We start from the raw sequence: 19333 nt of genomic DNA, 5'->3' as shown, positions 1-19333 counted from the left end.
TAAAAGTGGATTTGCATGTATCTGCATAATGCTAGCCGTCTAAAATGGTAGTTCCGTATGTATGTCAAATACACCGTTAGTAGTTCATTTTTACTTCCTGTAAAGATCTAATGCTTTTTAACATCAAAATATTTCCGAAATCTTCACGAATATGTAATGAAATATATTTATAAAAAAACATAGCAAAATCTACATAAATATTAACAGACAACCAACAAAGAAAAGAGTTGGCTATAATTTGGTACACAATATTTTTTCTAGTCTCAGAATGATAGTTAGTACGTATTTATTTATTTATAATAAGAACAGCAATAGGAATTTCCCATAATGCATTTTGGTCTTTTCTCTCACATACATTCGTTATATGCTTAGCATCCTTTTTTTTTTGCAAAAATGGAATAAAGATGGAAGTAAATCAACCATCACGAAATGCTTGATTTAAGTTAGAAAATAAAAACTTTCAATGAAAGATATAACCAATCTATATGAAAAACCGTATCAATAAAATCCATTAGTAAAAATTTATTTACTCACTGGAATTTTTTCGGAGTACTCTGGATAGATGGATGAAGGTTTTTGTTTTCACCAAGTTCAAGCAGAAAAATAAAAAACTTAAATACATTAATAACAATTTAATAGCCCTATTTTTATTTATTTATTCAGTTCTGATTGTGTCGTCAATCTGTCATATAAGGTTTTTCCTGAATTTGCTCTGACTTTTTTAATGAACCAGCATCTGCAGCTATGGAGAAAAGGAAATTGGAACAGTGACTAAATGAGCACAAACATTTCATTTTTATATCTGCAGTTTGGGACTTCCTTTAATCTGCATTTACAAAAATGTTAGCGGTTTTGGTTAAATACTCTATACAACTACTGAGATTTCAATATTTTTCATTTTATTTTCTGAACTTGCAAGTGCATAATGTTCATTATAAATCTGTCAAAACTAAGCAGGTTGATTTAAGAGTTCTATAAAGAATGCTGTAAGATAAGTTGACAAAACTCAATGTTAATTTGAACAAAAATTGTTTATTCAATAAACATATATTTGTATATTATAAAGTTACATTGATTTCTCGTTTTTAATTGTTTATTTAGGTTTTATTCTTGTACTATGATCGTTTATGTATTGTGAATATTCGCGGCGTCCGATTACGTGGGCTTCGATTTGATGACTGACTTTTATTTCTCTATTTCATTCTTACAAATACTTCGTAATTGGAAATTGGGACAGCAATTTGTATATTTGTATAATGGTGTTATTACGATAAAACCAATGACTGTTCGTTTTGACTTTTTTATATTCAGTTATATTGTTAATAAATTATTACCTATGTTCCTCAAATTAAAAATGAATAATTAGATTTTTCTCAATAACTTTTCTGTTCATAGAAATCTATTTCAAATTTGGAGTCTTGTATTTGAGATATCGAAATATCCAGAAAGAACTTTCCAAGTACATCAAATGAAATTTAGTTGGTAATAACTTTTTATTTGTAACTTTCCAAATTCTGACAATTTTGACCAAGTTGGCTTAATACTTTTAAATTCTGCCAAATTTTTCAAAATTTTAAAAAGTAAAAATAAGAAGTTTTCAACAATTAAAAATTTCCAAATGTCTACCAAATTATTTATATCAAAAAAAAGATATTCCTTGCTTAGTGTTAAAAGTCTTTTGCAGTCAGATATAAATGAAATGATTTTTAAAATATACATAAATACAAATACATGTTATATTATCTGCAAAATTTGGGAACCTTGTTCTGTCAAGAAATACATTGTGATTTTTGTGTTTCTTTTTATTTCGTGTAGTGCTTTAATAAAATATGTATTGAATAGTTATTTCTGAAAGTACTTAGAAACCGAAAGAGACAAACTATCAAAAAATTAGTTCTATCATCAAAAAAGACAGTACGTAACCTCGCAAAAAGCACTATATGAAAATTCCAGACTTTAAAGTACTATTCACATGAGCACTACTAACGACCAATGAATGCATGAATAATCGTCGATTTTGACATTTCTTTCACATGAGAGTTTTTAATTCGTCGCGAATGAACCAAAACAAAAATAATTTTTTTAGGTTAAGTACGCGCGATTACTTTATTCGTTGCGAGTGAGGATATTATGAAACGCGAATAAAGTTTGAAGTATGCGTCATAAATCAAATAGAAACTATATTGCTATCGTTTTGTTAAGAATTTGTGTGAAAATATGTCTTCAAACGTATAAAAACTCACATTTTGTAATTCATTCGTCGTTCGTTGGTTGTGAATACTACTTAATGGATGTTTACCTCCAAAGCCCTTTTGTTGACATAACGCAATACGTATACGAAAATTATGAAACATTTTTCTTCCCTTTGCGTTTGCTTTAAAGAACTATTTCTGTTTTCCTTGCTAATAATGTAATCAGACACAATGCCGATGAAAAGATTTAATGACAATTTTTGGCATATTTTTACGCAAAAATAGAATCAACTCCTCAGTATAACATGTCCAAATGGAATCAACTCGTGAATCAGTTGTTAAGTTAGTTTGTAGGCAAAACAAGGTGGCTACAAAGGATTGTTATCTTCGCATATTGTATTTAACAGCTTAACAGTTAAAAAAAGATAGGTATTTATATTTTAGCTCAGCCAAAATAAAGGCTAGGTTAGGTTGAAGTGACTGTTTGTTGGCAAGTCCAACACACTTAGATAAAAGTATGGTCCGTTGTGATACCACATGGATCAGTTGATCAGATTAACTCGTCGAACCAATTGCAGCTCCGAATGAAGCGTAGGAGACGAATAATGTCAGATTTTCGCTGGTATCGTTGAAGTAGTAGTCTCCTCCTCCTCCTCGTAAATGCAACTCCTACAAAAATCATTTGCAGGGGCTCCAAGTCGAATAGTATGCCTTCCTATTAAGCAGTGCCCAGTCAGGACACCTATAACGTAGCTAATGTGCAATCTACTCAGAGAGATTAATTGTTTTGAGCGCCTGGCGCTAAGATTAGGCCTAATTAGTTCTTTCGCTAAACAGGTGGTGGTGTAATTCCACCTGAAGTTTGTTTTCTCTAAGGTAAAGCATGAGCTTTAGCATGAGTTTACAAGTAGCTATGCTAGCATTGTGAGCCAGCAGAGGTTAAGTTGTTCCACTTTTTGCAAGTTCTTCAGCTTTGCAATTTTCTGGAATGTCTCTATAGCCCGGAACCCAGAAAAGGTGAATGTTGAACTGTGTAGCCATCTCCGTAAGAGATGATCGACAATTTAGGACTGTTAGTGAGTTAGTGGAGACAGATTCTAAGGATTTTAACGCAGCTTGGCTATCCGAGAAGATGCGTGTATCATTAGTTGATATAACGTTTTCTCTAAGCAACGATAGGACTTCTTTTATAGCCAGGATTTCAGCTTGGAACAAGCTACAATGATCGGGAAGAAGACTAGATTGAACAGAACATCAAGTGAGGCGGAGGGGGTAGAGCGAAGTGCTTGTCCCATACACAGGCAGGCAGCCAAAATAAAACACATTCTAAATAAAATCTGGTTATTTTCAAAGTGATATTATCCGTATTTGAGTAAAGATAAAATGTCTTAACAAGAATAAAAAAATATGTCTAAACAAAAATAAACAATTACATACAAATCAGAATCACTCGTAAGAAACTTTTATTCTATAATATACTTTAAACTTTCAAAGAAGCAATATGTCATCATGGATCATTCGTAAAGCTAAGTTCTATTGTGGGGTTTTCCATGGGTAAAATAAACCAATATATATCTTGATCTAGATTTGTCAAAACACAAATTTCTACTTTTTTGTATTCAATGGGGGCAAAATATATTGATTTAAGATCAAATTTGGAGACATGGATTTTTCAGCACATTTACCTCTCGTTGCACAAACAATTATACACAAAATGTTTAGCTCGGAATTTGACAGCTTTACCACACTCAATAGCACGGGCAAGTAATTACACAAATATAAATAAAAATGACAAGGAAATATATCCAATTGCGTTCCATTTCCAATCAAATTTTGAAGGAGATCTTAATTTATCCATTCAAAACCTCATTTGAACATTATAATCCATTGTTTTAGTAAAAATGTCGTTCATTTAAAAAAAAATCGGAATTGCGTAATATTGGATCATCAGTCGGACGATTTGTTTTTGAACATAAAATATCAGCTGTTCAGAAAAATGAATTTCCGTCCGGAACATAGAACTATTAAATCTTAGGGGCTGGTTATAGATATCAATAAAATCCATCAGTCAAATTTGAAACAGGATTAATCTTAAATGTTTACTGATGAACGTTAATAGCAATCAGTAAATTTACGTTATTAATTAAATGTTACTTTGAGGCTTCGCGCTCAAACAGTTTTTGACTGTTGCTTTCATCAGTAAAATTTTTAATTATGTGATCGGAACATTACAAATTTGGAACACCAACAATAAAACGGAATGGAATTTGTTTTGGCTTTTGACAGTCAGTGGTTCAGTAAAATAAAATTCATCAATAAAAATTAAAATGGATTTATAATTAAATAAAACTTTAAACGCATTGTTTCTTTTTGAAAAACATATTTGAATACAGGATTAATCTTATTGCATCAATGTTTTGCTTCAAATAAATCTGTAACATGTTCAAAAACTAAAAACAAAGTTTTTACTGATGGATTTTAATGATAGCTATAACCGTCCTCTTAAAGAAAAAAAAAACTGCAAAATTAAACATATATTCTCGAAAAAAATTCTTTGTGTGATTTCCGATCGATCAGCATATAACTTTTATTTCTAATAAGAGTGAAATACAGTCAAATATCCACTCAAAAATTGTTTATTTCAATGATTGCTATAACTAGACCCTTATTCTAGTTCCTAATTTACAACTGCAGCTTCATCATTGTGTTTAGCCATTAATTCTTACCACAGATCAAATATAAAGTTTATCTTTGCCTGGAATTATAGCAGCGCGTTTGACATCTCGGATATATAATTTATCTATGAAACAATTGAAACTTCGGTTCGATTTCCAATTTTCGCAGGGGTGCCTACCATTCTTCCCATAAAAGTTTTGTAATTACACTAGCTCGCTCGGCAGATAAAAATATCTTTTTTGTTTTTAACCCTGGCTGCTTGAAGAGGCAATCTTTCCTTAGTGCTTTCTTTGGTAAATATTTTAATACCTTTGTATGACGGCAATAAAAAGAAAAATTCAAGTAAAATCATAGAATCTTAATACTGTGCTATGCGATTCGTGGTTGTAAAATATGAATTTGAATAAATATTAATTTAAAATATAGGTATTTTGCTAACTTTGCAATTGCTTGAATATAATACAAAAGAAAAATCGATTTGGCTAGAGAATAATAATTTAAGTTGCAATATTAGATCAGCAAGAGCGTAAGCGTATAGCATTAGCTTAGCGTTTTTATTTTTATTATAAAGAAGAAAATCTCAAATGTGTATAATTGAGTATTGGTTTTTTCAATTTTTGTATTGCTTTGATGACGGTTTCTTTCGTTTTTATTGCTCTCTCGGTATTTAGTTCTCATCTGAATCAGTATTGAAAGCAGACAAAATAAGCAAAGATGGAGGCGAAATATATGGGGCTTATGTTATTTATCTCTACATTGGTTGTGGTGATAAATTGCCAAACTGCTGGTAAGTTCTTTTTTACGTTAACTTTTTTTTTATTGAATTACACTTTTACATATACATCATAGATAATAATTTTTCACACCTTATAAATTGATTTCATTTGCTGGGGCCAACCAACCTTCATAAATTACGATGATTTCACTTCACTGCAATGTCCTTGTACATACATATTTAAATAAAGTGTGCACTTGTAGGAAGTTTTTTTCTTTTTTTTTTCTTGTTTCGAACACATGCTCTGTCTGCCTCTGTTCTTTGCTGTGCTTCTTATATTATATAGTTATAATTTGAATTTGGATAATAATTCCTCCTTGCGTTTTTCTCCTTGATTATTATTTATTAATTGTAAAAGTATCGTTATGTTATGATAGCGAAGCGAAACTATTTTCGCAGCCGTAAGAAAATCATATTGGTGTGATTTTCCATTTTCATTTCTGCCATAACCTATTGGCGATGGAAAATGGTGCGGGTTTTCCATTATAAAAAAAAGTTTGAGGTGAGGTCAAGATTTTTGTAATTTTATTTATGAGATACCTACCTATGCAATAAGATTTATTATTGTTAACTATACCTACACATGTTTTCATAAAATAATACCCCAATTTAAAGGAAAAAATCTCTGTTCTCTTTTACTTTGTATATATAAGTAGATATACATTTATATATAATACCTATGTACATATCTAATTTTTAATCGAATGTACAAAAATTAAAATGGGTTTTCAAAAGAAAAATTTATAACTTGGTCTTGTGATATCACTGAAAGCTAAAGTTTAAGATTTTGCGAGTATTCATTCTTGATTCACACAAATTTGTCAAGAGTTACTAATATATAAAATGACATCACTAAAATGTAAGGTGTATCTACTGCAAAAAGGCATAATCAAATACATAAATATTGTGTAGAGTAAATGTTTAATATTCGCCCAACTAACGTCATTTCTAACGTTGGAAAACCTTTTAGGGTTTTGTGCTCACACCCTTAATTAAACATGTTGGCGCGATATCATATTGATAACTTATTTATTTGGTTACACTGCGCTTCGATGTATAAACTAAGTTGTGATTAGAAACTTTCGGCATTTTCTTTTGTTATGTCATAGGTATTTTGTTGAAAAATTGAAACTTCAGTTCTAATGATAAAAATAACTAAGTTACTATAAAGAAAATATATTTTATATGATTGTGTTTCATACCCTACTTAAAGATTTCTAGTGATAAAACTAAAGCAATGTTGTAAAATAATGAAAATGGTTATTGATGTTTATAAACAGGTCAATTTAATTGCATACTTGTTCCTCACCTTTAATCTTTTAAATTAAGACGTCAACAATGTTCTAAGCCTGAATATGAATACAAAACAATTTAGAATCTTGGTTATGTTAAAATAATATTGATATAAGTAAAAAAAATTGCTCAATAAATGAAGTTATGGTTGCGAGTATATTTTTTAAGACATTTAACGTTTCATTGGATACAAATATTTATTGTGTAACTATTAAAACTTTCTCAATAGAAATACAAAAAAACGATTGTCCTGAAATAATTGTGAATAATTTGATTGGGCATCCAAATGTCATATATGAACCTTAATAACAAACAGTCAATGAAAAAATTATTAAGTTGTTGCGTAAGAGTTAAAAACCCTCTATTATCTAACATGGAGTAAATAAAGCTAAAGATTTAAATTCTTTCCTTTATTTAGCTATTTTAAATTGAAGTGATTCAAAGTATCATTCACATTTTGTATCAATCTCAAATTCGCGAAATTGATGTATAAATGCTCGTGTTTGAATTTGATATGTCTACCATGTTTGGTAAAACGAACTCCAAGACTTATTTTGTTGTGACCTATATTCCTTTTGCATCAATCACCACACTTCAGCTCAATCACAATTGTATTTTTATTTAGTTGAGTTTTGTCCTGAATTTAATTTTTTCTATCGCTGGAAAAAATAATCTGTATATTTCTTTGTTAAATTTTTGGTCAGAAATTGTTTTTGTTTACATTGTTGCCTAAGAAAGTTATTTACAGTGGTCGGCAATAACTATTTTGACAGAGTGAATATCTTGTTATTTTGATATTTAAAAGATTTTTTTTGGCAAAATTGAAATAGGATTTGATCTTAGGCAATAAAAAGGATAATTTGATGGCACAGTTATTTTATTATAATTAGATTAATTTTAGATTAATTAGTTAATAAAAATAAAAATATCTTTTTGTTATTGCATAATTATTTTGCCAGTTTTATTTTAACTTAAAAAAAACACAATTTGTAGAACTTAAAACTAAATTATTGATAAATTAGTAAAAAATGTAGCCTCCTTTAGCATCTATGACTTTTTGAAATCGGCTTGGAACTGATTCTACAAGTTTCTGGCATATTTCTTGATGTATTTCTTCCCAAATAGTTTTCACCTCAAAAATAGTCTCATCCTTCCTGCGACTCAATGATGAATTCCTATTTCCTTTTATTTAAGCCCATACATTTCCTATGACATTAAAGTCAGCGCTTTGGGGTTGCCAGATGAGGATTTCCAACCCAATGTCATTCGGAAACTTGGTGATCATTTTGCTTTTGTGGCAAGGGGCATTATTTTGTTGAAAAATGAAAGAATTCCCAATGAGTCTATCGCTAGATGGAAATGCGTTCTCATTTAACACATCTAAATATTTGCTTTAGTTCATGGAGCCATCGACCATCTATGACCGCTTGCAGAAATGCATCCCCAAAACTTTACTGATCCACTACCATGGGACATGGTCTGCAAGACTGGAGCAAACTTTGTATGCATTTCTTCCTGCAATCGAACAGATTTATTCTTTTTAGGTGATCCATGAAACTCAGTACATAAAACTTTGTTCCAGAATCTTTTTATTTTGTTCTTAGAAGTTATAAATGGTATCTTTCTTACCGTATACGTTCCAAAATTATATTCTTTCAGACGTTTGCAAATTGTTCATTCGCTACAGGAGGGATTTCATTTCAAGCTCCAAGCTTTTAGGGGTTAATGGAGGATTTTTGGTGAATTCTCTCAAAATGTGCCTGTCTTCTTTTAGAGTAGTTTTTCGTTTTCTACAGAATTCGTCTTGTGACAATAGATGCTCTAACCTCAATACTTAGTTCTGCCGTTATAACCATTTTTTAAGCACAAATCGAATCGAATCCAATGAATTCAACTCTTTGATATATGCTTTAAATTTGTAAATAAAATTATTTTAACTTACCAAGAATACAGAAGAACATCCGTCAAAATAGTTTGGTCACTCAGAAAATAGCACTTTAAATACAAAAGGAGCAGCCTTGCAGCAGAACACCATCCAAATGACTGAGTTTTACCATCACGTGCATGATCTATTATAATAATAATACTTATTAAATTGTTATCGATTTGCTCTATTCAAACTTTAAACGTTATAAATTATTATCACAACAGCGAGAGATGTACATCTGTCAAAATAGTTATACCGACCACTGTATAATGAAAATTTAAATTTTGCAAATGGCCATGGATTTTATATATATAACTAAAGTAGTAACTTTGTTCGATAGGTGGAAAAACGAATTTTGTTTATAATTTCGTGATGAGTAGCATAGTTAGTTTTTTATGTTTTTCACAACTTTTTATGCGTGTAAATGATGCTATCCATTTGTGAATTTATAACGCCCAAAACAACAAACACGTCATCAACATAGCCTAACCAAATACGTAAAAGTAAACCTTTTTTCTTTTAACCTTAGATTTTCAAACTTGTTTCAAAATAGATGGTGTAGAATGTTGATGTATTTATTGTTTTTATTTTACATGAATGGGATATCAAATGAAATAACTAATTCGAGTTCTTATGCAAACATGCATATGTGTATAAAGAGTATATATTTTACTAAGCGAATTACACTTGGTTTTTTAACTGATTATGTACGTTACCCAAAATAAAACGACATAGTAATGATTAGGGCTAGGATGTTCGTGTACTTAAAAATACGAAATATGTGCTTAAAATATGCACTTAAAAATGTAAAATAAGCACTAAAAATATGCATTTAAAACAATATGCCTTGTGAACCATTACTTTGGAAAAAAAAAACATTGTATTGTTGTTTTATAAAAAAATACTCAATCTTTATTCGAGGAACACAAAATTATATTAATAAAAACAGAGAAATCAAATTTCATTTAAAACAAAAAAAAATATTCAAAATAACACACAATTCATTGTTTAACTAAATCTAATTTTCACACTTTTCGTATGCTTTATTCGCATAAATCATGAAGTTTTTTCGCAAATTTCCGAACGTGAGGCTTTGAAGGTTCAGTCCCTGAAATATTTTGTACATATAAAACAATCGCTCCACATCAACAGATATCAATGGGGCATTCTTTAGGGAACATATTTCTTGAGCTGTTATGTCCTCAATATAATCTTCCTCGGAGCAACTCAGACAAAAAAAACCCTGCATATATTTTTCATTTTTAAAAAAACATAATTTTTCTTCGAAACATAATGCAGTTTTTCTTTAATCGCTGCCCAAAAGACCCTTGAACAACTGTTTCAATGAGATCCACTTGTATTTTTAGGGAATTTTTTCCCTCGAGCTGTACATTTATATCGCACAAGAAAGTATAATTCGAATTTATGAAAATAATTCCACTCTTTAAAGAAGGTTTCTTCAATGCCTCTTTTATATTTTTAATTGCAACGGCATTGAGCCCATATACAACATCTTCAAATTCTTCTTAGTTCTTAGCGTAGTAAGCTACAGCTTCCAACCAAGTTCCCCACCTATTGACAATTGGCTGTGGAGCAAGAGGATTCAAGGGATACCTTGTATTGAAATGCTCAACGCGAGTTAGTGCTTTTAAAGATATTTTTTTTTCACTCGAGATTAAAAGATGTACAAACAGAAGTATTTTGTTTCTTTTTATGCCAAAATAATTGACAGTTTTGTCAAAAATTTGGGCAATCGTGAAATGGTTTGTTTTCTCCAACACGTCAACATTTAGCAATATTTTTTGCGTAAATCTTCGTTTTGGTGTTGCACACCCGCAAAACGTCCTTGAATGTCCAGACAGGTTCCAAAATTACTTTGTTTCTTTTGAAACGAAAGGAGTTGCTGCGACTTCGTAGAATTCGAAAGTTTTGATAGAACGTCTCATAGATTTAAGGTGTTGGTCAACTAAGAACTCTTTATCATAGGAGACACCTTTGCTACAAGTTTTGCAGAAAAGAATTTGTCCATCATTTGTGAAAGTTTGCGGGTTGTCCGAAACATATTTCATTCAGAACTGGACTTACAGACGTCTTTGCATTGTTCTAACTACAAATCTCTTATTTCTTACAATTCCACTCGAAAGCAAATATTAAATTTAAAACTATTCAAAAGAAAAATTCTGTTTTCAACGAAAGATCATCGACAATGTACATAAATTAAAATCCAGAAACTTAATAATAGAAAAAACAGAACGTTTTGTCAAATGAAACTCGAAATATAGAAGGACCACAAAATTACAGCTATTTCAGCCTACTCACCCAGACAAAATAATTAAAAAAAAGTTTCCCACTGGAACTTATCAGAGTATGAAGTTAAAGACACAAATTTTTGTATGATTGCTTCGATTTTGGGAAATATGTAACAATATGCATTTATTATTGAAAATATGCAATTAAAAGTTAAATATGCATTTATCATAAGGTATACAAAAATATGCACTAACGATTAAATTCCATTTTAAAGTAAATTTAATGAATCGTGCTTGTTTCTTTCCTGTGCTTCTAAATTTTCTCAAAAAAAAAAATATCCATTTGCATGGAAATCCTAGCCTTAGTTATGATTTTGGTGGATTTTTTAAACTTACTGAAGTTAAAGAGTCGAATTTATTAAATATCGAAACACCTTGTTTTGTATACATTTGTAAGGCCATCGACATTATTTCCCGAAGAACGCATCTGCAATTAAAAAAAAATGTGTTTTCTGTGTACTTATTTCAACATCTAACTTCTCAAAACCTTATGACCTCGTTAGTAAAAGTGACATTACCTTACATATTCCCATTGGATTATAGTTCTATTTTCAACTAACTTTCTATTAATATGTTAACGAATTTAACCGCGAATTAATTAAAAGGGAAACAAATTACTTAAACTAAAAAAAAAACATACGCAAAAAACAATGTACACATCACGTGCAATTATTTCTGTTTATACCTAATGAATATAAACATATATAGATTTGTACATACATACATGCATATGTATGTGTTACATCGAGAGTAAGTAATTAAAACATTAAAATAAAAGGTAGATTATATTTTTCATGACGTGTTTTACTCTTGGTTGTAAAGGATATTGTTGAATTTGAGTAAACAGAATGGCGTCATATTTGCATGATATCAGTATGAATCATTTTCTTATTTCCATTGTGGAAACAATTGTTTTTGTATATCATTATATTAACCGAGATGTGATGTACATACATATATGTATATAGATGAAATAAAATGGACTCAAGTCAATAGCTTAATAATATAAATAATATTATGGCTTTCGAATGTAGCTTGGGTCTTTGTTCTGTTTTTATTATTATTATTTTTTGTTTACAATCGAAAATGTGTGATTTTAATTGTTGAACCAATAGAAGTTAATATCTTGGTTTTCATAGTTTTTGTGTACATGTCATCGGTATTTGAACTGTTCGTTCTCTCTTCGTGTATTGCATTCAAATTTATTTTATCGCCATCGCAGTCATAAGATATTTTGTTTTTACCCTATTTCAATTTTTCTGCCCACATTTATTTTTTGTCGTCAGATTAAAATTTTTTCCTGGCGAAAATATTCCTACTCTTACAAGAATTTACATAAAGAGCTGTTAAGTTGTTTAAGCATAAGAATAAAGTGTATTGTTGATTTATTTTTTTTCCGGTTACTTAAAAGTTCTCATTTAATTCATGAAACAAAGGTGTAAACGTTTAAGTTTATTAAAAGATATTAACTTATACATGTTTAACTTCAAGTCCAAAAAAGCTATTTTAAAATGTCTATTTACATTTACAAGCTCAGAATATTCGATACATTATATTATAATTTTATCCATTATTGATGAAGAGTCTTATACAAATACCTTTAAACGACGAAAGCCTTTATCGTCAAAAATTCAAATAACAAAAGCGTAGAAGAAATTAAGAGATTTGGCATGAAAAATGTTGTGTAGTCTTTTGACTGTAGACTGTTCAAAATTCTATGAATTGTGAAAATCTAAACAACAGTTTTTATACAGCATGGAAAATTATTTTAAATAAAACATAAAACATAAAAAGGGCTTTGGTGTTGAAAATGTTTTTAAGTAAAACTCCTTAAGATTCATTAAAATTTAATTTTTAGTAAGAATGGAATTTAATTTACTGCTAATTACCTAAGCAGTAATCAAAAACAAAATAAAGCGAGCAAAATAATAGCAGTGATTTTCTTTTTCTATTAAATTAAAATAAAACAAGGGAACAAAAAGTTCTTTTTAACAGTATTTTATTTAATAAAATGGTAGCATGACCATTATTTTTTACAACTGCTTCACAGCGACGTTTCATTGACTCCAAAAGTCCTTGACATCTTGATGGTGTTATTGATTGCCAAGCCTGCTCAGCAACGATCCATAACTCTCTGTTGTCTTGAATACTTCTTTTTTAATATCTGCCCATAGATTCTCTATGGGATTGAGGTCAGGAGACTGTGCAGGCCACTCCATCACCTCAATCCTATTATTTTGGAACCATTGCCTGGCTTGTCTGCTGGTATGCTTTGGTATTATCCTGTTGGAAGATCCATTTGAGCGGCATTTCGTATTCGGCATATGGCAGCATGGTGTTTTGAAGGATATAAACGTAAGAGTTCTGATTCATTATGCTTTTGATCCAGTATAATGGGCCAACTCCATAATAGAAGAAGCATCCCCAAATCATTATACTGGATCCCCCATGCTTAATTGTTTTTGTGGTGTATCTGGGGTTATATTCCATGTTCGGGGGTCTTCTCACAAACTGCCCAGATCCTTTACCACCATAGACCAGCAACTTCAGGAGCCTATCCTAAATGCATTCGCACACAAACTTCATTCTTTTAACTATATGGTTCTTTAAAAGTGGAACCTTTCTTGGACAGCGAGCATTTAGGTTATGCTCCCTCAGTATTCTCTGCACGGTATATACACCGCACAGACCTTCAAGCTCTTCTACAATCTCTGTAGCTGCTGCTGTAGGATTATTTCTTGAAAAGCGAACCACATGTTTTTTAAAGGATGGTGTTAGAGATTGTTTCCTTCCCCTTTTATAGGTTTTGCCTTCCAAAAAAAAGTTTTTTTTATAATTTCCCGCATCTCCAATTTGCAGCGCTTGCCTCGACCCACTTTTAATTCATAAATTCAATAATTTACAACTTTAATAGAAATATAAAATAGAATAACAGGACTTACTTTTTATCACTTTTGAAATCAAAAGTTAAATTAAATTGAAACACAATTATTTAAATTAAATTTGTCATTCACTGCTATTATTTCGCTCGCCTAAAATAATGAATCACACTACACAAAGCGCCATTTAAACAAAGCAGTGAGAATTTATTGTTAAATTATCACTTGGACCTGTAAACATAATTACTCTGAGTACCAAAATACAGTAGAGATGCGAAAAAGTGGCTGTGTTATTGATTTATGAAAAATTATAGGTTCTTGCCTATTACATTGCTATCATTTTGCTCGTTACTGTATGTGTAATACTCGTATAGTATGATGTTTGAAAAGATTATAAGTTGTACAGAGTATTGCGTAAACTGTATTGAAAAAATAAAAATGATTGCAATGTTACTAAAATGCCCCTCTTTAAAAGATGTAGAATTTTTTGTATGCTTTTTAATTTGTATTTTTGTTAACTTAGAAATGAAAACTATGAAAAATACTTGTAACAAAATTTCATGCTATGACAGTGCGCTTAGTCTGTGATGGATGCGGTTTCCAAAACAAAAACTCTGCTGATTTGATCTGATTGGTATGACTTTTTATTGGCTTTTTATAAAAGCTCCACAAAATATAGGAGCTCCGAGATCTGTTTGAAAAAAAAAAACTGATTTCAAGGATGGAGCCACCGATAATAGAAAAGGGAGTAAATATTAGAGCGGAATATGTGAAACACGTCTTCAATTTGTTAACTAAACACTATGGAGAAGACTGGAGGTCCATAGAAGAGCTTTAGTTCTATAAAAATATAGAAGACGTTTATGATTTAGGGCTCATAGTGGTCAATGACTACCCTCTATGTGAGCCTCAACCAGTTTTTGACGAAATTCGTGTTTGAAAAATTTAATAATATTTGCATTCCAACCCACATTTCCTCTGACCTGTATTTTAAGTATTGTTACTTAAATAAAAAAATAAAAATGAAGTTTTACCTTCATAAAATTAAGTTTTAATTTGCAACAATTTTGTATTTTAGATTGAAATCCAGAGGTAATTTTCAAACCCCATTTTATCCATATTTCTTTTTGGTACCACTCGAAAACTAAAACCCTCAGATCACGATTTCTAAACATTTACTGTGGAGGATCTCAATTCAATTCCTTTAGGAGATATAAGTTTTTCTTGATTTACTCGAAATCACTAAAAGTGGATAAAATGGGTTTTGATTTTGATCAACACAAATATAGTTTAAAAAGAAGAGATTTTTTATATGAAACGGATTTCTACCAATATCTCCTTTTTAAAGTCGCTTACAAATATGTTTAAGCACAGTTTTGGTTGCCGTAGTGAAAATTGTTGCTGTAACTTTACAATTATACAATTTAGTTATTTGAATATTGTCATACCTATCTCTTTTACATATGAATATACATATTTTATTAATTTGTACAAGGGGTTTATTAAAGTTAATTGATTGCAGAATAGAATCATTGTGGAACTATCAGTGAGCAAAATCGGTTTTGATTTGAATTGAAAAAGGAGCAGTTATTTCAATAATTCATTGTTGTTATATTATATTCAATTCTTTCTTTATTTTTTCAATTCGTTTTCCACAATAATATATTTAGGAAATTATTACAAAGCATAACAGATTCACCAAGGAAATATAAAATAATCTGTGATTTTAAGTTTTGTCAAGACAGAAAAAATCAATGTTTGAAACTTTTTGTATATACAAATTAAAGAAACATTTACATATATTTTATAATCTAAATATACTTATAGTTTAGCTAAAACAAAAATATATTTTTTTTTATATTTTAACGGTTAGATGATTAGTGGTGTCTTCTTGCTTTAAAATATGTAAAAAATATGTGCAGTGAGTCTATTAATATTCGTTTTTGTATGTTTCTTTCCATAAAAACACTTTACTTTTCACTTTAAACTTTAAAAAAGTTAAAACTCAGTTTTTCTTTAAAATATTTTGTATTTAATAATTCCAATATACATACATTTTTTAATTAAAATAACAAATTAACAAAATAAAATAAATAAAGTATACGACAACTCAAAAAATAACACTTCATTAATATTCACTTTTTTTATACTTATATTAACTTTTTAATTAATCTTTCTTACCATTGATTTTAATATTTTGTTGGATACCCTTGATTGGATAAAACTCCGTCCAGTCGCTTGGGCATATTTTTTTATTATTTTTTGAAGGTATTCAATCATATTTTGCTGCATTCTTCTTGAAGCCGTTGCTTTAGTGCACTTATTGACGGGATGGGGTTTTCGCGAACTCGACGGTCCAATTCATCCCACAAATGTTCGATTGGGTTAAGGTCTGGAGATTGGGGAGGTGTTTGGATAACTTTTGGATAGTTAACAACAACAACTTGTGCTTTGGGTCGTTGTCCTGGTAAAATTTGAAATTGCTTAAAATGCCTCTCAGCACTTTGCCTTAAATTTTGTTTTATAATCCTCAAATACGGGGACCGGCAAGAAATCTCCCGTATTTTTAGACGTTTATATTTAAAGCTATTAATAGATAAAATGGTATTTCGGGTATAAATAGATAAAGATCTACGTGCCATTTTTTAGTAATCATAATGGCGTGGGCCTTATGTGACAGTTTGGTGTGCTGTTGCTGAATTTGGTGTGTTTAGTCCGTATTTTTTCGAAGAAAATGGGCAAAAAGTAACAATTAATGGAGATCGCTACTGTCACATAAACGAGACCTTCCTTTAACCAAATTTAAATCAGTTTACTAGGAACCACAAAGAATTCTGGTACCAATTTAATAAATTCAAGCAAATTTTTCTTTTAAATTGTTTATTTATTTGTCATTGCCTTTTAAAATATGGGAGATCTTTTTGCCGGACCCTGTAGTATTCCTTATTCAATATACCTTTAAAGAATACCAAGTAAATACCCACGCCTCTTTCCGAAATGCACCCCCAAACGATGATGTGAACGCCTCCATGCTTCATTGTTGGCTTTGTGTTCCTGCTTTTAAACTCTTCATTTGGTTTACGCCACAGTATAACTCTTTCATCCGAACCTTACTCCGAACTTACTCTCGTAACCAAATATTACATCATCCTACCAAGTTGCATCCTTATTTTGTGCTCCCTCGCAAATTTGAACCGAATTTGCCTGTTGCGCATATTGATAAATGGCTTTTTTCGGGAAACATTTGTCTTTATGGTTCGGCGTACCGTTGATGCAGATATTTTCTTTTTGCATTCCATTAACACTTCTTACACAATTGGTGCGCTTAAATGAGCATTTGCTTTAATTTTTCTTACTAAAAGCCATTCTTCTTGAAGCCGTTAACTTTTATGGTGGACAAATCTGATTCTTTGGTTCGATCCTTCCTTCCCTTTTATACCTTCGAACAATGTCACCGACAGTGTTTGGATTCATGTCTAAAATATCAGCAATTTTTTTTATATGTTTATTATGGTAAAAAATAACAAGGTTTCTTTTTTCAAGGCTTGTATTTTTTCCAACAAAATGTATAATATTGTCATTCTGCTAATTGGTTGCAAAGCGAAAAAACAGGATTTAAATAAGGTCTACAATTCAATTCTAGTGTTTTAGTTTTGACTTTGAAAATCAATCTGGTTTCTGAAACTGAAATAATTATTTTCACCTAATTGTCGATAAACACTCCTTGATGTTGAAAGAGCAACTTTATCCAAACAATTCTGATATAACCTCTGGTCTATGCGAGCTATGCAGTCGTAAAAAGACATTTTTAATTCCTCATTATTATCGGTTCGCAATTTGATCGGAAACTCGTTCAAAACATCTAGATCATACTAGTTTTTGATTTTGCTGTAACCGCTATCAAGACTTATCCTTAGAATTTTTTTTTAAGGTTTAGGTCTGATCGACTCATTAAAAAGTAAGATTAGCCAGACTCCGTATGAATGGCATAATTAGGGGTGTTCGTAGGTAGCCTGAAAATATATTTGGACATTTTCTGGTTCTTTTAAATGCTCATAACCGTTGAAGACTTTAATTTGGAAACTGTGCCAACATAGTTTTTACTAATAAAAATAGACCACATACTGTTTAAAGCAAATTTTTTTGAAAACTTTCGTTTCTTTCTTTCTTCAACATGTGCATGAACATTTATGTAAGTTATATGTAAATATATAAGGTACATATTAACAATCATCCACAACTTCGATTACATAGTTGCCAAGAGTCCAGTTGCGACGATAATTTTAGACTTCGAGGTATTTATTTTGAGATCCCAACTTTCACAGTACTCATGTAGCTTATTAATTTGAATCTAATAGAGTAAACAGGTTTTCTAAAAATAACGAGATCGTCTGCATAAAGAAGGACCTTTATTTATCCGTCGACTAACGCAACCTCTCCTGGAATGTGATTTTCAACATCGTTAATAAATAAGAAAAATAACAAAGTACTTAAAACACAGCCTTTACGAACACCGGTTAGACATTTGAAGTCTCTCGATTTGTTTGAGCCATCTTGGACAAATTCTCAAGCATCTTATAGAATTCAATTGATGGTTCTATTACTGAAAACTCTATTAAATATGTCGAATGCAGCTTTTAAGTTAACAAAAAAGTTGTATAGACATTTCTTTGTATGAATAAATCGCTTCTGTACTTTACACAAAGTTTTGCTCAATAGTTGAAAGGTTTGAACATAATCCAACTTTGTAGCAACTGATCATATTGTTTTGTTTAACCCAATTCGTTAGCCTAACATAAATTAATTGCAAGAACAATTATTTTCTCAATAAGTTTAACACACTTATACCCGTATAGTTTTCTGTCTGATCCCAGTTAATAAATAATAAATTGGGTGGCGTAACAGTCCTTTGGGAACCAGGGCCCAGTGACTTATAACTCTCAACCATTCCTGTGTGTGAGTACGGTTGTCAGGAATGGAAGGGACGTACAATTTTTTAGGCCGAATCCGAACGGCTAATTTGAGAAAGCACTTTTTCATGACAAGAATTACTCTTGAAGGATTTGTCAATTCCTCGCAAGAGGCAGTCCCCGCGAAAATTATTTTTTTTAAATTAAGGTGGCACAGACAGGGATTGAACTCAAGACCCCTTGCAGACCTTGTCTGATCGCAGTTACCTTTTTTTTAAAAACAGCTGAAATGTTGGAGCATCTAACTTTTCCAGGAACTGTCTCCTCACTATTATATTCTATTAAAGAAACTTAATATGTTTTCCTGTGGGT

General features: G+C 30.6%; 1 protein-coding gene across 1 annotated transcript in view; it reads left to right on the top strand.

The window, feature by feature from the left end:
- The first annotated feature begins 5000 nt into the window (after window positions 1-5000).
- LOC129949182 (titin-like) overlaps window positions 5001-19333 on the top strand; it is a 51933-nt gene continuing 37600 nt past the window's right edge. Inside the window, exons 1-2 of the mRNA XM_056060466.1 lie at window positions 5001-5161; window positions 5540-5655. Of these exons, the coding sequence (XP_055916441.1) occupies window positions 5583-5655 (73 nt within the window). The 5' untranslated portion in view covers window positions 5001-5161; window positions 5540-5582. The remainder of the gene's footprint in view (window positions 5162-5539; window positions 5656-19333) is intronic.

The sequence above is a fragment of the Eupeodes corollae genome, chromosome 3 (assembly GCF_945859685.1).
Source record: "Eupeodes corollae chromosome 3, idEupCoro1.1, whole genome shotgun sequence".
Lineage (NCBI taxonomy): Eukaryota > Metazoa > Arthropoda > Insecta > Diptera > Syrphidae > Eupeodes > Eupeodes corollae.
The sequence above is the reverse complement of the archived record's forward strand: the minus strand, read 5'-3'. Positions and strand labels throughout refer to the sequence as shown.